General features: G+C 40.4%; 1 protein-coding gene across 1 annotated transcript in view; it reads right to left on the reverse strand.

Moving 5' to 3' along the window:
* Positions 1–25,186, reverse strand: part of PITPNM3 (PITPNM family member 3) — a gene marked incomplete at both ends in the record, with an annotated part of 149,020 nt that overhangs the window by 17,533 nt on the left and 106,301 nt on the right. The window contains 6 exons of the mRNA XM_082328114.1: positions 1,559–1,729; positions 9,094–9,263; positions 11,894–12,075; positions 18,865–18,984; positions 21,834–22,023; positions 22,350–22,394. Coding sequence (XP_082184240.1) covers positions 1,559–1,729; positions 9,094–9,263; positions 11,894–12,075; positions 18,865–18,984; positions 21,834–22,023; positions 22,350–22,394 — 878 coding nt within the window. The remainder of the gene's footprint in view (positions 1–1,558; positions 1,730–9,093; positions 9,264–11,893; positions 12,076–18,864; positions 18,985–21,833; positions 22,024–22,349; positions 22,395–25,186) is intronic.

Here is a 25,186-nt window from a genome sequence, read left to right on the forward strand (position 1 = left end):
AATACAAAACCATACCATGGAACATTTGCTGATCATTAGCACTCAGGAAATTTTATTTTATAATACATCCAACAGACAGGGTTTCCACATTTACATGCTCTATAGGGGAATCTTCTGACCCGGTGCCTTAGATGAACTCAAAAAGAACACCAGTTGTTCCCAAATCACTTATAAAGTCTCTGCTTCACGAATCACTGTATCTGAAGGGTTTACTTTAACACAACAAAGCTGGTAAAATGTACCCATGCAAGGTTTTCAATTTGAAAAGCAGCCTAAGGGAACTATTCTTCTTATGACAGTTATTTAAAGGAGGGTTCAACTTTCCCAGATAGCCTTAGCTATGTCTCAGTGACAGAATTTGTGTCTAACCAACCAGCAGGATTTCCAAGTGTGCAGTCAGGCTTTATAATAACTCCAAGTCAGAATGCAAAGCAGGGTATGTATTTCCATTGAGAGAAAACTCAGGCATGGGGGTGAGGAGAGAGCACATATTCCCTAGTTTGGACTGTCCCTCACCTTAGCTATTCCTTAAGTCAATTCCTGAGAACAGCCAGATCTTCATATGTTTCAGTGAAGCCAACACCTAGAAACCAACCTTCCGCAACTCACGATCAACTGTTGCTTTTCAAACATTGATTTAATCAGATTCAAACTGATCTGCATCCAGTGTCCACCATATTTGAGCGGATAAAACAAAGAAGTTGTGTGTATCCTACTGCACAGAAAAGTGCATTCTTCTAGCTCCAACAAACAGAAAACTGCCATTTTTCTATATTAGCCTCCAACCTTAAACTCTGAATCCTGAAAAGCCTTTTGAAATATCCTGCTGAGGCTTGAATTTGTGTCTGAATCTGTAGCAAAAAGAATAAATCTAATATGCATGCAGGTACAGATACACACTGATCAATTCCTTTTTTGCATAATATGACAAGTCAAGATACTTTGCAACTACATGATTTTATCTCATTTTCTATAAAGTCAAAACAGCACAATTACTTCTACTAGCACCTTGCTCATCCACGTCTTCCTCCTTCCTCCCCACAAATCAGTCTATTTCTGTTTTTTCCTGGATTCAAACATTTATTACCCAACATAACTATTGTTTAGTAACCTACCTAGGAAAAGAGCAATCAAAAGACGATTTGTCCAGTGCTCTAATTTGTCCTAGTAGATATCCAAAATAAACCAACGACAAGTGACCAAGAGAAACAATATCTGAAGATCTAGGCAAAGGTCAACTAATTGTAAAAATAAATTGTTTAAAATGACAGTCAAAGACATGGAAGTTTGCAAGTGACACTTCAACTAAAGCAGTGCTATCACCTTCCAACCCCTCTTTAACACAACGAGTATCACAAAGCTCACACATAAGAAACATTTTTTTTCTTGGTAATCTTCTTTGGTTCCACACCTGCTAAATATGTCTGTGCCATTCTGTCCCAGATGACTTGTTTTTGGCACGTTAGCACATTGGTATTTCAAATCCTCTTGAGCTGCGTAAGGAGAGAATGCTTAAGAGGCGAACAGGTAAGGAGAGCTATGAAAACAGGCACTGTACCTAACTGGTGAGATCTTCCATCCCCTAGTGGGTATCTCTGGTACCGTGGGACACTGAATGGAGGCAGGAGATGGAATCTTTTCTCCAGCAACGGTTCAAGTCTGCAGGCAGAGGGGTCAGCAGAGTGAAAGAAGCTGTACACTTGGCTGCAGGCTGGGCGGACCTGGCATACTTGGATGAGAATGAGACAGAGAAAGAGAGTTCAGTATTGCCCCTTTACAATTTTCAAGGAGTCTATACAGAAACATGGTTAATATGGCCTTCTGCAAACTCCAGACTAGCATGCATCTGGCCACAAGAAATTTAACTAAATTGTTTGCTATTTTATATGTAAAGAACACTTCACTGCAAAGGAGCTCACAGAGACATCACAATCTGAGACGCAGGCATGTAGCAGATGTGAAGACCAGCCAGAGAAACACACAGAAGTAAGGAAGGAAAAAGAAGTTTAAAAATCTTGTAAATACATTATCAAGCATTACAGCTATGATGCTCAGCACTTCAAATATTTACCAGCAAAATGATCTGATGGGCCTGTTACGTCCAGAGGACTTAAATCTAGGTGACAGCAGGAGCAGGTAGGGGACAGAAAGCACTGCAGTTTCTGAAGTCACCTTATGGAAGGTAATGTATAGAAACGAGGTTGGTCATACTGTAACAGCAAAGCAATGTCTATGATTTTTGCTGAAGGTGTGCAGCTCCTGAGGTTTTTGGGCTGCAACTGTAAATGCAAATCTGAAAATCACTTACTCGGCTAATAAGGCATTCTTTTGACTAAACACACAGCACAGAAGCATAACTTATACCCAGATGGGTGATCACAGGAGGCTGCTGAGGTCTATGAAACGGTCGCTGTAGGCACTTACCACCACACCACACTTCAGTCACACTGAATCTTGCCAGCATGAGCAAATCCATTCATTATAGGCTCATTAAACTTAGTACAGCTTGTATAGTACCGCATTACATGTTACAACAGTCAGTTTATTAACTACAAGAGTAAAGGAATGACTAAAGTATTTATAAAATATGTTTGGGAATATTATGTCTGCTCCCCATGAACTCCAAGCAAGCAAGACGTGTTTTCAAACCTGCTGTGTTATACAATAAACCCTAAATGTTCTTTTGATAGAATTACTGTTTCCTTGTGGTGATAACAAAAACCTGGTAACACGTATGATGATTTTCCTTAGAAGACATGTTTGGTACAGCATTGTTTCCATGCACAAGCCAAACACATGCTTAACTGGAAACCATGAAGAAAGATGTTGGAGTTTTAATGTAAGGTGTCATGGAATATTAGATCTAATGGAGTCTATCTTAAGTGACATCTCTCACCAGAGCACCCATCACGGAATTAAAAAAACAAACAAAAAACAAGAATACCACACTCCTTAGGTTCTTTCGCATTTTCAAGAGCAACAGTCAAGGTATTTGTATATAAGCCAAACTACAATGATCGAACTTGATGCTGTACATCTTCCTCTGCTGCAGTCACAGCAAGTCACTAAGAGCTACATCAGAAAACACCACATTCTTACAGATTTTCTCAAGTGCTTTCCATGTTGCTGGAAGGACTCTAAAAATTCATGTTCTGGTGCTTGCTGCTGTTAGTGCTATATAGGGACAAATCTTGATATAGACTATGTTGATGTTACCCAGTTCTAAGCTTAGAAGACTGATACTGAGTTGTAATAGCAGCATTGCCATAAGCAGCATTGCCATAAGCAGCATTGCCATTGCAAACGCTTCGTTTTGTTCCGTTCTATATGAATGTTTGTTCTATAAAGGCTACAAGCACAGGCACACAATGTTTTTTCTCAAACTAGTAAGACAATTAACTTTTTATCGATCATAGTAAAAACCTTCTCAAGATACTTCAACATCGAGGATCCAGTTGAGGAAAATGTTAATTCTAAAGATCAGGCACACGTTTACGTATCTTTTTGAACAGGGTCAGAAGCAGGACTATCTGAAAAGATAAAAATTCAGGTGCTCAGAAAAGAACTAGGACAGGGTGTCCTAGCTCATGAACACTAGGACACAACGCAAGACACTGAGGAATTTGTGACGTGGGAAAGATAGAAGTTCCTCTAATTTAATATTCTACCCGCTTCTCCAAATTATCCTGCTGGTAGAGCACCAAATCACACTCAGCCCGTGTAGCTGTTGAAATAAGGTATTGTCAGATACTCAAAATGCATTAAACCTCAGAAACTACATGGGTACCCAGCCCACATTTGTACTGGCAGGCACCTTGTCAACTCTGGTTAAACCTATAATGAAGGGAGAACGGCACAGCCATTCAGAGAGCAACTAAGTGCAATCCATGGGCGACAGATGAAGACTAGACTGCTCCTCACGTGGTATCCGAGTTCACTGCCTAAGGTAGATGTGCTGAATCGCATCCAAGGGGACCACTTGATTGCATGCGCACTGTGCTAAACTGTCTAGGAGACTTATCTTCATGTCATGAAGATGTCAATACTCATAGCCTCTCAAGAAATGCTCTGAGACACATCTGCCAATAAAAATATATCTGTATATGATCCAGTTCTGCCAAACCAGGAACATTTTTCTTCTCTGGACATGCGGTGTGTGTTGTATTTTGCAGTCACTGACTCACTCTGAGGATAGTGCAACTCCTCTTTAATCCTGTAGGATTTTTGTCACACAAAGGGAACAAAGTGGGTGTCTTTGGGAGCATTAAGTGAAGCTTTGTGGGTTGGCTTTTTCTCCCCAAGCTCTCTTTGTAAAACGTTTTAAGATTGTTATCAGTGGCAATTACCAGGTTTCCAGCTGCAGGATAACCAAAACCTACTTTTGATGTCTGTTGTATGTTGATTTTTCTAGAAAGAATGGCTCTATGCATCAATCAGCATACCTGGTAGCAGATGAAAAGAAAGTGGGAGATAATAAGACTCCTTGTTGAGGACACCAGAAAATCTTTTCCCTTTCCCACTACATTCCCACTATATTTTCCCGCTATTCCCACGAAGAGGAGCTTCATGCCACCTTTGTCGCTTTCCCACCATTAAGCCAGCCATATGCAAAAACCTTCTGTGAAGTACCTTTCCACAGTTCTCCAGGAACCACTACCAAGTACCCTTTTTTCTTAACATATTTTTCCAAGTAGAGTACAAAATGCGCCCATCAGTTTATTGTGCTATGAAAACTGAGTAAATTCTCCCATGTATTCCAGTTAATTGCCTCACAAGAGAAGCAGAAGGGAAACACCAGCAAGTCTGCAAAGATCCAAGACTACTTTTGACAGCTTTCTTCAAGCTGTATTTTGTTCCTAGTATTTGCCAGAAAAAATGGAAACAGGTCACCTGCGTGAGAGCATTTAAGCGCAGCAGAAATTAGTTCTTTGCAAGGAAAGTATAATTCTCTTGCAGAGCCCAAATAGTGTGAAATAAATTCTGTGAGGTAAAGTGTTGCACTGCATTGTAATTAAAACTATATTTTGGCAAGCCTATAACTTCGACATATGTATTTAGGGATCTAGTGCTTATAAAGTAAAGTAGTAAACTGGGCATTATCCTATTAAACTAGAGCTTCCTTCCCTAGTGGGTAGTATATCGATTTATTCTTTTGTTCTCGTCATGCTTAGTATTAACTGTCAGAGCCAAACATTAAAGAAGCGCTTAATGTAATCAAATCAGTTGCTTAATTGCACCTTCTAATACTTCTTGTACAGGAACTTTTTCTGTACGTGTCTGCCTTCTGTATACGCACAGAAGGCAAAGAAAGCCAGGAACGCGAACAGCGGGGTTGTGAAAGTTGTCAGCATAGGGCAAATGATGGTATTTAGTGGCAACAAGAACGCATGTCCTCTGAGTTATCAGCTGTTTTCATACCCCTCTTCCAACTTGGCAAAGGAATATAGCACATCATGTTCCAAAGGAGATTACTTCTTACTACTGTGGCATTTAGCAGTGTTAGTTCCCAACCTGACCATTGAGAGCAAGTGCAAAACACCCTACCATTACAGCCATCCTAAGGTAGAACAGTGCCACTTTGTGGATGTAACTAAATGCTCTCGATATATTTGGAGTTCTAAAAAACACTGACGTTTTCATAGGGTAGCAAGCCTCTTCCAAGGATAATCAGCACACAGAGAGTGGAAGAATCTGGCAGAGACGCACAAATGGTCAGTACTTTAGAAAATAAGAACCGACACTAGCAGTGGGAGGACCACAGAAGAGAGTGCTAGAGGGCAACCAGAACTGCCAAGGAAGCCCTAAGGGACCAACAGAATATTTGACAGAAGAGAATTAAAAGACATTCGGCAAGGAAATAAAAAATTGGAATGAAGATTTGGTTTTAGCCACACTCTTATTAGTGTAAAGATAAATAAATATTCATAAAGTAAAACACGACAAAATGCATCTGTTCTGCAGACAGAACAGGCAAACCTCTGGATATAAGTTTCTTCCTTTTTATTTTAAAAACTGACTCTAACAAAACAAATAAATAAAAACATCCTGAATTTTATTTCTCTCATTTCCAGGTAGCTTTCTGCCTTTCATTTCAGTAAAAAGGGCACCTGACTCTGCTCACCTACCTTCCAGCTGTCTGCATGACAGGTTTCAATTTCTCTGTTTCCCTCTCAACTGCGCCATAATTATCACTTTAAAACGGGACTCTCTTACCATAGATACCTCTAAAGACTGATTAGGCTTCAAGTAGACTCTGCTCACCTTGGAATATGTCTGAAATGCCGGTCAGTTGAGCTGCTCTCAAAGCATGCTCCCTGCAGGATACCAGAGGGAGAATGGAAGTGAGAGCAAATTTGAAGAAAATAATTTAAAATACTAGTAATTAATGTGAAATTTTCCCATCAAAGTGTCTGGAGGGTACCAGAGCTGAGACTGGGGAAAGAAGGACTATTGGCTAAGAGAGCTTAGAAACATACAGTCCCAGTCCAGTAATTAAGCATTGAAATATGCCCTCCATCTCTATATAATCCCAATTTTTCATAGTTATCTTGTTCATCTACTATAAATTTAAATACAAATGAGAGGGGAACTTTGACCTGTGCACAGAGCTGCCACCAAAATATTACAGAAGGACTCAGAAGCTGAGTTTGTTCTTTGCTTTCCAGTATCTCAAGGTAAAAATGTTACTGTATGGTACATTAATTTCTTCCAAATTGGTAACAGGAACACTTGCTGTGCAGAAGAGCTTGATTTACATTCCTGTAGCAAGTGGAAAACTGTGGAATAGACACACTGTGTCTTGCCCCAATCTTACCGGTTTCACTGTCCGTAAGCCATGTCTCAGACATCTTGCTAAAGCAAGCTATCAGAACTTACAGACATTGTGTTTTCTCTTTACTGATACATTCTCATCAATAAATGGCCAGCACATACAGTAATCAGAGTCGTGGTAACCTTCAGAAATTCCCTTCTTACCAGTCAGGGCAAAGCTGTCTTTTTTTCTTCTCTTGCCTTGCAGCCTTCCCCAGTAACACAGATGAGTTTCAAGTTCAAAACAGCATTATGGCCTCACACCACACATAGTCAAAATATGGTAAGTCACTTTGTTTTTAAAATTACCACCCGAGACAAATCCCAGTAGCCTCATTTTTACCTTGTTCATGCTTTGCCTGGATTTCAGACAGGGAAAGGTTATGATCAACTTGCAGAGCTTCCTCTGTCCCAGTGATCCTACTCCACAATATAAAGCTTCAGGAAGGCAGCTCTCACCTCTGTGAACCCAACGTTACTTCTAAAGGGCATGTTTATATGGCCAACAATGACTTTTAAACGTAATTGTCACCATTTTGAACACAGAAACGCTTTCTTATGTAGCACAGCATTCGAGGGAAGACTTTCAGATTGCACAGAGAATTACACACAAAAACTATCGCTTCAGAGCAATCCCGCTTGCAAAAAGCCACAATTCTGTTCCATTTTCACACATTTTCAATACACGCGTACATTCCCTTGAAGCGAAATGTGAATTTCCTTTGTGCTCATCAGGCCTGACTGACGGGAGGGCTTACCACGCACAGTCAACCGCTGAGAGCCACCACGGGCTGTACAAAAAGATGTGTCCATGCCTGCCGCTGAGGTACTCTCGTACCAAACACTGCCAGTATTTTCTACTTACTGTGCAGTAACTGGCATCTGCTCATCGGCATTTGTCCTCAAAGACTCTAAAAAGGTATCGAATGAAACAGATGCATGCTCTATTTCGTATGTGATTCCAGAGTAAATGTGTCCATTCTGATTCATTAAATGGAAACCACGACATCTTGCAAAAATATGAATTCTAGCTCAAAGAATTTGAATCCATGTGCACAAATCAATACTGACAGATTTTTCCACATGAAGTCCTACAAAAAAACCCCTCATCTCCCTGCCCCAAACCCCCCAGCAAGCTCCCCCACCTTCAGAGGGAAGAGTTAATCTTTAAGGAAATCCCTAAGACAGAAACCCAAATTGCAGTGCCTTTTTCAAAGCCAGCCATCACCTATGTAATTTTTGTTACTTTCCCGACAGCTCTTTCACAGAAGCAAAAAACCCTTAGCTTGTGGGAAAATATGTATGAATTCCCATTCTCTTTAGCTGAGCTTTGTTCTTGTTTTCTTTTTTTATTTGAACAAAACTCAGTACTGCAAATAGGAGGAATGAAATGCAAAATAGGAGTTTAATTATGCTTTCTTGTAAATCCACGGAACTTGCTAAAAAAATCCTACCAGATTTCTAAAGGCCCTGAAAGACATAGGTTTGGTCATTTTTTTAATTATGGCAGGTAAAATAACTTTCAGTTTATATTACATTCCACTTTATTTCCGCAATTAAATGTGACTTTGAAAGCTCAGTCAAATGACATTACTCAAAATTCTACAAATTGAGAAGAAAAAAATTGGGAGTCCTGAACTGTTGTCTCTTCTCACTATTGCAACTGATTTTTCTCCCTCACCTGATAAATGAACATATCATTTCCTATGAAGATGCTGTGCTATCCAAACCTCATACAACGCAAAGAGGCAAAACACACACTGAATTTTGAAAAGTAAAGTAAGCTCTTACTTTAACTGCAAAACTGAGAAAATCCAGATGTGTTTAGAAATAAAACAAAAAAATCCTGTATGTGTCTGATCACTAGGCTCCGTTACCACAGAGAAAAAAAGGCTCACAACCAAAACACCCGGGGGCCAAATTTACCCATGAAGCCAGACACGAACAAGATGCAATGCTGAACCAAGCACAGATGTTATTTTTGGTATCTTTTTCAAGGACTGATCCTTGGTGAGGTGTAAGCTTCATGTTGTATGACATGGAATATATGATTAACAGCAGAGCAAAAGACACACTACTCTAAATGGGTGAGCAATGACACCCCCGGCACAACCCTCATCACCTCAGTACCTACCTACACTGATGCTCCCATCTTTTAGAGGAAAAAACTTACCTCACTCCCCAGTCTTTATCTAGGCTCCTTTATTTACCTCCTTTTATATGAGTCTCTTTCTTTACAAAGATCACGAAGCAGCCTGTATTCTAACCCCAGAAAGAGCTTACCATCCAGGCCAGGCAGAACAGTACTCCTCATGGCCAGCACCAAACCAAGCGGCGATCCAAAGAGGAAGAAATCAGACACCTCGAATTCGAATCGGCCCAGGTTTACTTCTGAGAGACTGGAATTCACAGGAGGAAAGTCTGCACCATCTTTCAACACACTTGAGTGGATGCTGAGCAAAGAAAATGCACTGATTCAACAATAATGAAGAGGGCATCCAGAGAAAAAAAATGCATTCCCAAAACAGGCTGCTTAGAAAGCTCTAGCATCTGTATCTAGACTCATGCAATATGCCTTAAACTGTAGACAGATATCGCATTATAGCAGCCACTTATGATTTCCAGTGCGTCTATTCTGTAAACTTACTACCTTCAACATGCAAGAGTATCCTACAGTTACTCTACGGAATACTTATTGGTAAGTTATGCAAGGACTCTGAAGTGTACCTCCCCTCCCTTTTAGCAGTACAGACGTATGTAAGCTTATTCGGAAACTTCTGCTCCAAATTCTAACCTACTCAAGTTCTATAAAGACCATGGTATTCAAAGGTTACACTCATAAAGTGTGTTACATGGGTACATAAAAAGCGTTGTTCTAATCCATTCCCTCAGTTATGAACTAGAATTTCACTACTTTTCAACTATTTATTACAGGTCAAAATTAGTGATGCTTACACACAGCTTTTAATCTTTTAAGTGATTTAAAGACTTTCATTTACGTTGTATGCCATACATGCATGAGGTAAATACAGATCACCTATCCCTCACTGACAGAGAAAAGACTTGCCCCTCATTTAGTTCTGCTGGAGATGAAATTATGACATTCAGAAGCAGAAAAGTAGCATATACATCTGCTGTCCAGTCATGAGACAAAGCAGAACATGCTTCCAGAGCGTGCAGAACCCAACTGAGAGATGCTGACCGTGCTGACTTCAACCAGAGCCGCAGCTGAAGCCCTCATGGGTTATCTGCACGCTGCACTGCATCAGTGGCCACGCATGGATCAGAATCCAGAAATCCTGAAGACTGGTCGCAAATCAGGCCAAGACACCAGGTCTCTCTTTCAATCTGAGAACCCAGTGACACTCTCAGTTTGTAACCTGCTGTTATTAACTGAAACTCCGGGGACCAAGCTTAGGGCCCCTTTAGGGTAGAAATGAAGAAAGCCAAGAATTAAATCTATCATCGGCACAGCAATTAGGAGTTACCTCTCTATGCCAAAAGCACTTGGACAAGAAGCACAAGCTGACACACTGAAACACAACCAGAGTGTGTAGGACAAGGACCCTTCTGGGTGAAACAGCAATCTTCGTAACCTCATTACTCACACTGACACACCACCTTTAAATTGCAGTAAATGAGCTCACGGGGAAAAAAGTTTGAACGATCTTACACAAGTCTCACAGATAGGAACGAAAGGCTTGGAATCTCTCTCTATGTACAGGGTGGGCCAGAGGACAACGTGGTTTGGTTTGATTTGTGGTTTTTTCCCCCCTCTTTACCTTACCAAGGAATTTTTTCTGCTGTCTTTAGCCTGTGTTTGTCCAACTATTCTTGAATAACTTAGCAACAGCCTAAAGTCTGAAGAGTCCAAAATGTGAATGGAAGATAACACTTTTCTAACTGCTTGCTTAAGTACAACTGCATGCAAAGCTGTCAGTTTAAAATCATAGATACACAGAAAATGAAAAAAGGCTTGGAAGAAAACTGTTATCTTTGTCTTTTAACTATCCTATTATCACCCAAGTCTGAAGTGATTCATACAAGCCAACACTGTGCTTTAAACATAACACAGTACCACAGTACTCCTTCTATAGGAGAACCTAAAAGTGACTGACCAAAAAAATCTTCACGTTTTCAGTCACGGACAAACGAAAACCAACCATTCTGCCTCAGAGGGAAGACACTTTACAACATATCGACATCCAGAACACCCAATGGTTTGAAAATAAAAGCAGAATAGTCAACAAAAGCAAAGAAAAGTACATTCAGTCAAAGCAAGAAAAGAAAATTACCTTAAACTGCTACTAACAAAATTGCCAGATGTGAAGTAAAGCACAGTAGTAAGTCTGCACTTTACTCAACTGTAGCAGAACTGAAACTTCAACACACAATAAGACTTCTCCCTCTGCATCACTCCCAATGAAATAAAGGAAATAAGATGACGGATAGAGGGGAAAAAAGCACAAAGAATTCAGAAAGTAAAAAACCAAATAGCTTAGAACAGGCAGAAACAATGAGACAAAGGGAATGCTTATCTTCCCATCAAATCTGTGCTTTAAAGGCTCCTCAGGATCCAGGAAAGCTAATTAAGTTAACTCTCCTCCCCCAGCCCCCTCGTCATTTAAGCCAAATGTTTATGCAGGTTTTTTCTTGGTTTAAAGCTGACCTGAATAGCTCACAGACAGGGAGCACCTAAAGCAATTATCTCACTCTTTACAGAATAATAGAAAGCCTGTACGAGGGATTTTTAGAAAGAAAAACATAACAGAAATTTAGAATTATAAAGCATTCATCCATCTTGATTTGTGTGGGCTGCACTGAAGAAATGGAACTACATGCATTCCGTTTTGCATATTCAAAACTCTCACAAACGAACAAAGATTAAATAAACAACTCTCCACGTGTAAGTTCATACTAGACCCACTATATTTATGGTTTTCTTTGAGGGCTATACAGGGATTTTAAGCAAACCTCCAGACACAGACCACAAACAATAAAAATTATTCTGTTGCTCTGGTGCTGACCGGCTCCATTCAATGGCAAGCCTATTTCTTTCACTCAGTCATCAAACACTAGTTACCTAGAGAGGAAAGCATGGTGTTGGGTTATAGTATCACAGCCATAGGTGGATGAGTCACTCTGTTTCCTAGGCAACGGCTGCCTTGGCTTCTCATCCTCCATCATTCCCGAGATGTCAATATTGCTTTTGCTCAGGCGTTTGCTGCCACCCAGACTGGAGTCCTCTGCTAAGAGGGGATTATCCTTCAGAGAATGAACAGAGCAAAAGGAAGATTTAGACAGTGACCAAAATACGACAGAGCTTTTATGAAATGGCTGCATTTATACATTTGACCTCACTTTATCCAAGAAAGGGTGGAAGGGGTTCGACTTTCTCTCTGCAGTAGAAGATAAGGAAAGAGATGAAGACTAAATTTCCCTGTAAGATGTATAGCCTAAAAGCTGGAAGGAGAATCAGGAATTTTAGTGGAGGGGAAGGAGGAGTAACACAAAAGCTTTATCCCTCATGACTTCATCATTCTTAGAGAACTATAAATATCATAAGGTAATCAGAAGGGGTCTTACCTGAGCGCACAAAATGCCCATTACAACATTAATGGTCTTGCTCATCATGTTCCATGGATGCTGGACCTGATTTTTTAAGAATATGAACTTCTGCGGGATGCAAGAGGAGGCCAGTGGTACCATATGTTTAAGGTACCCCTTAAAATAGGAAATAGATTGATTTATTGTTCAATTCCTCCAGCACTTCTGCAGCTTGCACCAGCATCCTCCCTGACATACCCCTGTCACCCCGGACTTTTATTCCTGCATCCATTTCAGCAGCCGATGCAAACGCTGCTTTTCAAAACAAACGCCACTGGACTGAATCCCCCCATTCGTGCGTGAGATCTGGGTGCACGAGGCATGCAAGATCTGGTTCCTTCTAACAACTGTGCAATCCAACTCTGTGTAAATCTCCTTCCATGCAGATCAACAAAATAAGACAGTGTAAAAATGCCTGACATCTATTTTTACAAAACTTCAAAGATACGAACATCAACAAGGCACACTGGGAGAACAGATACAGTTAAACCCCTTCTAATTGCATAATTATTGGTTTCCATCCATATTCTACTAACTCTTACAATGCAGTACTAGAATTCATGGCATGATATGATACAACTAGCATTAGCATCTTAATAACTTGCAGAAGATTAGTTCAGGACCAGCCTGTTCACAGACAATTATTCCTTTGATGGTACAATGAAAAAACTCAACAAGCGTGTAGGAATCTCTGCATCTCACACTGACGTGGCAAAATTCACATCGTGCCAACTTTCATATTAAAGTTGTGTAAGATTTAGGACCTTGCTTGGCATAATACTAATGTATTTGCAATGCTAAAACTAAGCCTCACCTCTTGTAGTTGTTACTGTTAATGAGTGCAGAGAACTATTTCACAGGGCCCGGTAGGAGGTGAGGGCTCCTGCTGTGTGATGGCAGCTGACTGCCGCCATCGTTTTGTGTGCTAAAGTGATGTAAAACCAAAATAAAGTCTCCACCTAGAATACGTGCTTCTGCTGAGTTCAAGCCAGAACCAACTACAGGCCCTACTTGTATTTTCTAATGTAATCAGTAACTGTTTTTTCAGCCTGACACTGACCCTGTGTAGCTTGATTTGCCCTGCAGTTTACAACCTCACATTGAAGCTCTGTTATAACATCAGTCCTTTTTAGCAGCTCTCTTCTCCAGAACTCCAGGGACCTTTCAAAGCCAAAATTCCTACAACCAAAGTGTTCCTGACAGAGGTTCTTACAGAGCAACTCTTTACAGGTGAATTCTCAAGAACGTAAGTGAACATTTCTTTATCTGCTCGTATCTCATGATTATCTCAAACTGATTCAGCAAAGGTATTTATTTACCTCTTGGCCTTTGTGATGGGTTCTGATCTCTAGCTTGTTCCCAAGGAACAGCGCCATGAAAATGCAACATATTTATGATTTTAAATTGTAACTTGCATGCTACAAATATTCTGCAATGTTTACCTAAAATTCCGATTTGGTGTTTTTACCATGAATAAATTTATTAGAATGCATAAGAATATTCATGGTGGCACTCAAAATGGAGGTGAATCCACATACACAGAGCTGAAAGGGAATTTTTAGAGATTGAACCAAAGCCCATGAAATGCACTGACAAATCCATTGATTTAAATGGGCTGTAGGTCAAGCTCTTAAACATCATACCATCAGTGACTTCTGAAAACCATATCAGCGCTGTCAAGGCTCAGAGTTTCATCAAACCCTGGTGACGTTTTAAGGCTCTCTTCGTTAAAATCACATGGCAGATATGTTAGCATCTCGGCTCCCGTTACTTTTCAAGAAGGAATTCCTGCCAATGGATTCAGAAAAATGGGAACCCTTGAAGGTGCCAGAGCAAGAAAGCAGATGCAAGGAACTCAACATGATTAAATATTTTTGTTTAGGTCTCTTGAGTGCCTGATGGTCTCAGGAAGAAGGCTGGCTGTTGGAAAGGCATAGAGTTGACAGTAATGTAACACCAAACACTTTTCTTTTAATCACACACATATTTCTCCACAGTATTTAAAAACTAGCTTGTGTCACCACAGAACTATCTAAGACGACTTTTTAGTAATGGAAGCTAATATCTTCATCCCTGAAAGCTGACAACAATTCATCTTTGTCCTCTAAGCTTCAGTAACAGGTTCTCCTTGCAGAGGGTGTGTTCTTCTCTTGTGTCCTAAGACAATCTCCGGTCAAATTTTGCAGGAGTTTGACAGTCTCGGAACAATACTGTGTGGGAAAAGCATCAAGCTCCCTCTTCTGCACTGCTGTCATTAAAGTTAACCTAGCATACCTCGCGTTTCAGTTGTGCGTGTTGATTTACTCAGCACAATGTTTCTGTCAGAGACGCAGTAGAATGCTAGCTGCTTTTTCTTTTTTTCTTTTTTTTTTTTTTTCCTTAAACTCTAGAATAACAAGCTAGGAGGACATGGCATGCTATTACTGCACTGCAGAAGAAAACCTTCATTTTCTTTGTTCAAAATCAACACATTTTAAACTGGATTTTCTCTGGGTAAAACTCAGGTCTTCCAAAGCATACATGCCACAGACAGTTCAATGAGGGAAGAAAAAAGCAGTTTTAGAAGGACAAGGGACTAGATCTCTGTGAGACGACCCTAGGGAAGGTCACTGGGAAACTGGTTAGGCTTTGTACAAGAGAGCAGGATTCAAAGTTGTTCTTTTCCTTTCTGCATACAACTCTCTCCCCACGCTCATTTACATTTTCTCCACCACTGCTCCCTGCGCCTGTCTTCTTGGACACAGCATTATGGCACCGCATTACACTGTTAAAGTGCCATTGGAACACTATTCACAATTCATAACAGCAAATGCCCCAAGTGAAAACAGACTTTATCATGGTCAGTACTTTTAAGCAACTTGCAAAGAGTGTAAAATCCAACAAGACAAAACAAAGGATGTGAGAAAGAGTGCAAGGCTTACAGATGAGGACTGAGGCACGATCGATCAAGAGACTTGGCCAAAGTCAGGCAGACAGACTATGGAAAACGTGCTAATTGAGTATCTCTCTGAAGCTACAGAAAAAACAAGTTCATAGGACAGGTATTTCCCATAACCTCACTCAGTACTGGAGCACAACAGCAGCCCTGTGCACGTGGGGTGAGATTTCATGGCAAGAAGAGATGCTGAAGAACCTAACCTGTTCTCCAGAATTATGCAGATGAGCTGCAGGAAAATGAAACCGAGACAGCAGCAGTATATGATCTATAAGATGAACCTTCCCACGCTGTTCCACCTATAGCCTTCAACAACCAAGAGGACCTCCTGGCTTCTGTGACAAGTGAATTATTAGTCTTATTCCCAAGAACAGGGAATCCAGGAACTATAGCTAGTGCAGTTCTGGAGCTGGCTTTTATCCCATGAACAATCTGTTCATGTGACAGTCCCTTGGGGAATGAACTGGGACCACATTCATTTTACACGTTACTGAACAGCCATTCAATAGGGAAAGCCGACAACCATTTCACAGAGACAGAAGGTTATTTGGTGAGAAGAACTATCACTGAGAAATTAACTTCTCTAAACCATCTGGGCCTTCTCTGCACCTGAATGTTGAAAATAATATCAGACGCTAAGAGTATGTCAAAATGTCTACACACTGTGGCGTCATGGTGAAGAGATAGTGTTCAAATTTATAGCAGTCTAATACTTTAAAAAAAAAAAAATCTTGTTAAAAAATCCCATGTTCAAACCTATTCAAAAAACCTGGTCAGATTTTAATCTCACTGGTTTGAGCGTTTAGGTTCACCTTCATGACACAGTCTTTCTTGTATACTGCAAAAGAGACTGAGCCAATTCAGCCTCTCTATTAGCCAGATCATAGAGTGAGAAATAGTTCTGAAAACTATACTAAATCACTTAAAAAGACATGAGGCAACACATTAGAAGAAGGTTGAGGTGATCAGTATAGAAACTATTTGCTGCATTTTAAGCAGTTAAAAAGCTTGTTTTCTATTGCTACAAGCTCTTTCAACTCCCCCACGTGCCACAATTAAAATCTCATCTGCAGTTAAATGGCATCAATACTGGGATGTGAATCAGTCACCCACAGGTGGCTTTTATTTATCCTTGATCCATGTGAAGCAAATCATCAACTTTCTCCATTCATCCTAACGGAGAGTTTTCTACTTCTAAATTATGAGTATTTTAGCTGTTGCGACAAAAAAGATCCATCTTCCTTTTCTAAGAGACAGTGTTCCCAACCAAGTACAGTGATTGCTGATGTAAGACTTTGGGTGTCCACTTCTGATGATGGACCAAGTTCACTTCATCCTTCTGTCCTTTAATAACCCAAGGAGTGATATGATGACGATGATGACAACACCACCGGCTTTCTTTGTTAAGTATTTTGACATTTACAAATGTAACTGATTTTTAAAGAGCAAGAGTCACTAGTCTGGTCTGACCAGAGCAATGTTTGCTCTACTGCAGCCTCTTATTGAACATGCAGGTAGATTTTCAAATACTGCCCTGTACAAGCATGTACACGCAACCATCATCATGATCTCAGTAATCATTCACAATTCTGCCTATACTGTAGAAGAACCTATTACGGTTAATCCTGACTTAATCTTATTTAGTGTGTATTGGAAACTAAAATACAGAAAACAGACTACAACACACAAACCAACAAATACTCACCTGGGGTAGCAGAAGAATGTACTATTCTATATCCTTATTTACAATGCCTCATTAAATTAACAGGCCCTCTCTCTCCAAAAGGAAGTTTCTAGCGACTAAAACTGAACTATTCAGACAATTACAGTGACCAGGTCACGGCGTTGTCAATTTAGCTTATCATTATAGATGACTTTGAAATAAACAGAGTAAGAAGGGAACTATATAAATCTAATTTACTCTATTTTCACAGTTTATAACCAGAACATAAAATGCAATGGTTGAGAGTACCTCAGTCTCATCCTTATTTCCAACTACTTTCATTTCACAAATGCCCTGACATTTGTAAGATGGTAAATTAAAACACTCTCTTATATTTCTGCATCTCAAACTCTTCCAATGAGATCCATTTCTATGGAGACACCAAGGAAAGGGAAAAAAAAAAACCAACAACAAAAACAAACAAACAAACAAACCAAACAGTAAAAGAAGAGCCCTCCTGAATGTGTTTCACAGGAGCAAGCTGAGAACAATGGACAGAAAGACAAGATAAGGAAGGAAAGGAATACTTAGTTCTTCTGAACACACAGAGTAGTAGAGATGAAGACAGGAGGAGAAAAGATGGGAAGAGGAATGGGAAGAGAGGCTCTATGGTATCAGGAAAGAGAGGAATACAGGAAAGTTGAAACTGTAAGCAAGAGCAGGGAAGTCAAAATAACCTACACTCCCTAAAGCCTGATCCCTGCTCTCAGATTCATCAGCAGCCCTTGCACAATCAACCCCGCTGCAGGACTGGGATCCAGGACCATTTCTCCATTTACTTTGCTTGCAATGCACTTTCTCGGTGCTGGTACCATCAAAGCCTGGCTGCTGAGAACCCAGAGCCATGTTATTAATGGTGAGTAATTCTCCTTCCTGGAAACATTTAGAGGACGTCTCTTTGCTTAAGAGTACTCCCATCACACATAGCTCTCAACTGAACCAAGTTGGTATCACTGAGCTCATTTTTCAGGAGAGAGGTAACTAAAGAGTCAAGAGATTAAACAATTTGGCCAGGGTCACAAAACCATCAAAGAACAGAGCGTGGGCACCTCACTTAGTCTCAGCTCTAATGCACCACGCCCCCTCTCCATATCCCCTTGAGTCTGAAGTACATAAGATTAGTTAAACTTCAGTTTTCTTTCTTAAGTGTTGAAAACAATAACAAAGCTTACATGCTAGCATTACTTTTAAAATTGTGCTTTTACTATCATAAAATCCTTCCTGGATCACAGTTAGAATTAATCCTCCCTTCTCTCCAAACACAGTGCTCATACAGACACTGTTGTGCTCAGTGGTCCATTCACAGATCCTGAGGTGACTTGCATTCCTTATCAGGAAGGAGGCATTCTTCCACCAGTCACTAAAACTTATCCATGAACACATCTCAATGCTAGACTACCCCCAGGCAGTAGCATAAGGAACTCCAGACCCTATGTGAACAAATAAAAAAATTACAAGACGAAAGATAAACGATTTTGGCAAAAACAGGAGCCTACCAGAGATCACTGAGAGAACATGTTTGCGTCTACAGTTATGGGATACAATAAAGGGCACTTGGTAACCCCACTTTAAAAACTGACAGATAAAGCCTTCACTAATGATTTCTGTATATCATAAAACTGAAACTGCAGACTTAATTTTCAGACAGCAATTTTTTTATATATGAGCAAAATCCCGTGCTATCATGGCAATTTACCAAATCCTTAAATTTTCTCTGGTTTATATGGAGCTGATTTCCTCCAGGGAATGAATCTATAGGGTTTCAGCTGTGTGGATTTTTTCTCTTCACCTGGATGCTGCTGATGCTTCCTCTCCTGCTACTGTTCCGACTCTCATCAGCTGTATTAGAATTATAGCAGATGGCATCAAAGCCCAAAATTCCTCCAATGCAGTCGCCAATGAGACACACCTGAGAAAATAAAAAGATTTTTTTTTGGGAGATGTAACAAGTCCTTTAAAAGAAACAAAAAGCATCACAGCGCTGCAGAGGAGTTGCTGTCTTACTTTACACCCTTGTTCCTGGTTTTTTACACCTTGGTTCCTATTGCAGCTGAAAACGTGCAGCCACTTTCTCCCATTCCCTTCTACCTCCAGACACACGCCCTATGCCAAGAATATCTGTCCCAGGGACTATTTTGACCAGCTGGGGGTTCTGCCAAACCGGCTAGAATTCTTCCAAGCTGTCTGCAGCCAGATTCCAACTTGAAAAGTCCAGATGACCGGACAACCGGTCTCACAAAGATTTCAAGCCACTTAATGTTTCCTGTAGTGTCACATGGGGAAGAGAATCTCAACAGATTAAAAACAGATTGGTAATCCCCTGTCAGGACAAGGGAATGGAACCTTTAAACGAGGTATTAAGCAGAGAAATTCACTCTTGCTTCACATTTAATATAAACATACAAGCTACCTTCAAAGTATGGACCTGGGAATTAAAATCCACAGAGTACTAAAATTGGGAATTCAATAGCTGGAGTAATTTTATGGCACGCTAGAATCTACCTCACAAGCCAATTCCACTGAATGCCTCCCCATCCCATAGGAGAGGGTTTTTTCTCCCTGTTCCCCTGCCTGGGTCTGAGGATGAGTAATAGCTGTATTACCTTTCTCCTTGATATCGACCCCCATGGTTCCACAGGTTCCAGCAACCCTTTCTCTCCAGTTCCCCAACTGAAGCAAATGCCTAGTCTGTTGTTCCCAACTCCAATCAGTTTAAGAGAAGACATTACCTCTCCTTACGAACCTTAACTTGCTTCTAACCTTAATTCAGCTTGGCTACAACACTAAACTACGAGTTTTGGGTAACAGGATGTTGTGCATGATTTCTTCAAAGTAAAGCATATTAGGAAAAGCGAGTGCTTCAAGATGCAGGTAGGGAAAAACCTCGGACTTCTCTTAGTGCATCTCCACATACCACACTCTCTTAATTGATTACATTTGTTGGGATAAAAACATTTTAAAAAATAAAATATCAAAATACATTAAGGTAACATCCATCCTAAGACAATTCTGGTTCTAAAGCTGTATACAATTGAACCGCATGCTTATTTACTCTCTGATTTTCAAATGCCTACGCCACGCAATGAAGTTCACAAAGAACTGAAAATTATATGATACAAGTAACCTTAATAAAATTAACAGCATGTTTTGTGGGGGATTAATATCCTCTCCTTCAATTTACCGGTCCATTTCTAATCCTCATTATTACTGGCATTAAGGTAATGGAGTTAACTTGTTCCAGATACTGTATAAAACCAAAAAGGCAATCTCTGATCTAATGAACTTGCAATATAAATGGACAGAAGAGACCAAAATATGAAAGGAAAGATACACACAGGGTAGGGGTCAGGTTATATGGTATGTATTTTAGAAGTACAGGACTTATTCAGAGATAGAATTGAGATTTCTATCTAAGGACCAAAGCAAAGCACTGTAGACAGCACAGAGAAGTCACTTCCATTCTAACAGTGTTGGTAATTGTTGACGGTGACAATTCTGTGGAGAATACAGAGGTCGTGCGGACTTTTCCACGTGCAATATTAATATATGTGGTTTGTAAAACACACCAAGACGACTACTTTTTAGCTTTGTCAAAGACAAAAAACCCGTAACACTCAATTTCTATTGAGAGAATTGTTTTTACAATTATTTCTGTAACTGGCATAATTCTTTACATAATCTCACCTTTCATAATGTTCTGCCACTGCAGCTGGGCTGTTTTTATGCTTCAAGCAAGAATAGTTTACTATGGATATTAAAACTAGCTTCAAACCAAATTTTAGTCTAAAAATACTGATATGCTACAGCATAATCTTATTACTGATACGGAAAAGAATTTGTGTAATGAGACACATGCTTTCCTTCAAAGATTACACGGTACTCTATATTAAATGTCTTTTTTTTTTTTTTTCTTTTTCTGAAGTCTGGAGGTCACTGTACTTTAAGGAAGTGCATGTTTCTGGCCACATAGAGAGCCCCATCACAAAATAATTTCAGTAACTCACACAAGGTAGCAGTATCGTATTTATTCTATGTGAAGCAGGAAAGTACTGGTTTTTGTAGTCTGAAGATGGAGAAGCAGGACCAATAACTGCGACACATCAGCTGGAAGAAGTCTGCAGGCAACTTCACTGGGGAGTGGGTCACACCAGAAAAATTACATGACTTTCCCAAAGTTACAGAGGAAATCTGTAACACTGCCAGCAACTGAGTATTTGTCTTCTAAGTTTCTTTACTGTCAATTATTTTATTACTACTATGATGGCGGCAAAAAAGAAATAGCAATAGTCAAATGTTGGATTCCTTATGCTCTTAGTCAGAGATGTGCCGACTTTTCTGTCAGCTATGGCAGGTGTGTGAGGAACTTAGTAACATAGATTATCATTTGTCTTGGGCTGGCACGCTTGTTCACTGGCCATCATACCACACTTGCCGCACAACTAAGGCTCTTATACATTACCAGAGTTCGTAGCAATACTTAGTAAGAGCTTAGGGGTCAAAATGCTTGTGAGAGAAGGTATAGCATCTTCTACCAACTGAGTATGTCCAGGTTAGATACTGCACAGGATTCCAGAAGTGTCTTTCTCATGCTGGGCACTGAGAAGGCATTCTGCATAGGTAATCCCATGCTAACATTCATTCATCATATTTGCAGTATTGTTCCACGCTCATAACTCAAAACCCTCAACACAATGGCTTAAAAAGAAACAGCCTTGCTCCAAAGGAATTTTACTTTGATATAAGAGAAAATAGTCCTACCTGTCCATTAAAACCAACCCCATCTGTAGATTTGAGAAATTCATTGTAAACTTGATTGGCTCTACTGATCACCATGGCAACTGCATCCTGGTACTGAGGGGATGAGACAGCCAGCAAGGGCAAGGCAGCCAGTGGGATGTGGTCTTCACTGCTGCTGAGACAGCTCTCATCGTAGCTGTAGGGATTTAGGCTAGAGAAGGACATGCAAGGAAAGGAAGGACATCAGGAAAAATGTAAGAGGCAGCACACAGCATTAGAGAATGAACAGTTACTTATTAACAGAAATGGGGTGGGCTATCGCAGTTCACAATGAGAGAATACAGGAAGGATCATTTTCCCACAGAACTCAACTGCTTAAAAAACCAAGGAGTCACTGCTCTATGTGAATGAGATCATGCTAGAAGGCATTTCTGTAGTTAAACATACTCGGTGCAATTTTTCCACATACAGGTAGACATAATTCAGAACAGCAAAGAGATTATTCCATTACAGCTTCCCCCCCCCATATAACAACATAACATCAACGAACAGGATCCAATCATCACAACGGAATACTGTTTCCTAGAACGCAAGCGTGACAGATGTAGTGTTCAAAAGCATTTAAAAACAATTTTCCTGGTGTCCCATCCTTTCAAAAGGATGGAACAAAGCTGCACACATTCTGCAATCATACGTAAATGTTTGCATAGTAACATTCTGCAAAAAGGAGGTGACTTGACTGAAAATGCAAGCTTAAATTTGAAAGGATGTCACCTTTATTTTAGCTTCAATGTGCGCCCTGCAAGTTTCTCAGTAAATCTGCCAATTGTGTCTTGACTGATTTTTATTGATGAGTGGGGAAAACAACTCACAGAGAGCCAAAGATGCAAGGCACATTAGTGTGTGCCAGATTCTCTTACAGTAAGTTGACTGTCCTTTAGAGATTAAAGGAAAGTCAGAAGTATTTCAGATAATTCAGCTCATCCAAAGTTCATCCAAAGCTGCAGGCAGGCAACTTCAACACTGTTTTGTAAAAAGCAAGCTGCCTGAAATGGAATTAGAGTCTACGTCTTTGCCAAAACCTGCATCCTTGAGACTATTACCAGGGTAATGGAAGAACAACAGAGGACGTGCAATGCTCAAGCATGGAAGTTGGTCTGTGTTCATGTCCTGAGCCTCACCGGACATTTCCACACTTGCCTCTTGCTGAAGCACTCCAATGATTTGGTATTTTTCATCCGCAGCAGTGTAACAGTTTCCACGTCCTGGAGCTCAGCTGGTCTGCCAAGCTATGTCAATTTACCAATTAACACAGCTTCATTTTACCAGCTGATTAGATCATCCAAACGCACAGCAGACATACAGTTATGAATACTAACTCAAAAATTAAAAACGATCCTTAAAAACCTACATAAAAAGGCCTCATTTACGACAACAATTGGCAGATAACACCTCAGAAAGGGAAAGGGAGAAACACAAGAGGAAAAAAAAATATGGAGTGAACATCTGAAATGGAAAAAAGTACCTGCATATGTTTTCATAATAAAATTAAAATGCAAACAATATTCACAAGAGAACTACACAAAACAGAGTAAATGGAAAAACGAATAGCTGGCAATATTTTTTTTGGTAGCTAAAGGAATATAGATCAAACTGAAATCGAGCAATTATTGTCTAAGACAATTAATCACAGTTAACTGGCTTAGAAATGAGGGTTTGGTTTTTTTAATTCCAATTTATTTTATTGTAAAGGTTGTAGCCACAGAGACCTCTGTTGTAATCGTAAACACAACACAAAGGGAAGAAAGATCCAGGCCACTGAAAGAGCGTATGGAAGAGATGAAGTTGTTTATCATAGGGGACTTGCTAAGTGTTAGTGCTGACGCTGAGACAAACAGGTAAAATATCAGCGCTGGAGCCAAAAGGAGCACAAGTCCTGTCACCCTGGTGCACTGCAGGACACCGCAGGAGGCCACTCCAAAGCACCAGCTTGGGAACACCACACTTGCACAAAGGCTGGGGATGGAGAGGGAAATCACAAGGAAGCAGCTGACATCATTCAGGTGTAAGAGCCTGACAGATAAAGTCACCAGTGTCAGAACCTAACACCTCCCTGAGAAAAGGCAGCAAAGGACCAGGCTGCAAGACAGAACTGGTCTGGACCCACCACGGTGGGCCAGAGTACAGCCGGCTCCCAGGGGAGGAGCGACTGATGGCACAGCAGCATCTGCCAGCGGCGATAACTGAGGCTGCACCATGGAGAGGGGGGGTGAGGGTTATTCAGCCCGGGGAGGGAATGGGGAGGAAAGGAGGAACAAGGGAATAAAAGCTTATTTTGAACGTAGAAAGCATCTGCCTAGATGCAGATCAAAGCAAAACACTGGTCCCTCCTCAAAACTTTCTCAGGTCAGCAGTCCCTGCCCATGGCAGAGGTCAGAGGAGAAAGCAGAGGGGGAAATCACCCATATGGTAACACTTGTTTGATAACTGTCACACAACAGTTTTTAGACATTGATGGTTTGGCTATCTGCACTCTGTGCCGACAGTCCTAGGGACTTGCTATTGCTGTTTCTGAATGCCAGAATATGCATTTACTTCCTCCACTTTTAGGATAAAAGAAAAACAAGGACTAGAAAGTACTCAAATCATAATGACTGGACTTCTCCGTACACCTTCTAATTAAATTATAAAAGTATTTCAAAACATTGATTAGGAAAATGCAACACCAGGAGCTTACATTGCAGGACCCACCACTGTGCAAAGAGCATACAAGGGGTTGAGCGCTCCAAAACTCATCCAACGAAACACTTTCATCTCATTTGATTATTCATATGCTTACTTACCTACTTAACTGTTTGCTTCCTAAATGTAACTTTTGGTTTGGCCTTTTTTTCCCTTCTCTCTCCTTTTCCCCTCCCCTCCCTAAATCTGCAATGACGATTCTCCAGTTTGACTACTCCTGTAATTTAGGAGCTCTACTCTGAGGTGTGAATCAATGCATGCTCATCAAATCGGATGCTATAAAAAGCATAGCAGTTGATCCACTCTGGGATATTTTTCTCTCTGAAAAGGGAAGAGATGGCTCTCTAGTCATCTAGCTGGAACAAGAATGTGCCTTAGTTTTAACCCTTATCTGTCCTTAGCAGCAGAGATAAGCGTCAGAGGAGATCAGTCATGTATTATAAACTTACACAGGTTGCATAGTGTCTTTCTGATTTACATGAGAGACACAGGAAACTGAAAGTGATGGGAGTAGATGGGAGCAGATCAGATTAAACAATCTGAAACATTTACTAGATGGAGTGATTTTGCCCTGAAAGATCCCTTTCCTTTAAGCCACTATTTGCAAGGCAGGGAGGAGAACCACATAGGCA

The sequence above is a fragment of the Platalea leucorodia genome, assembly GCF_965183815.1.
Source record: "Platalea leucorodia genome assembly, chromosome: 16".
NCBI classification, from domain to species: Eukaryota; Metazoa; Chordata; class Aves; order Pelecaniformes; family Threskiornithidae; genus Platalea; species Platalea leucorodia.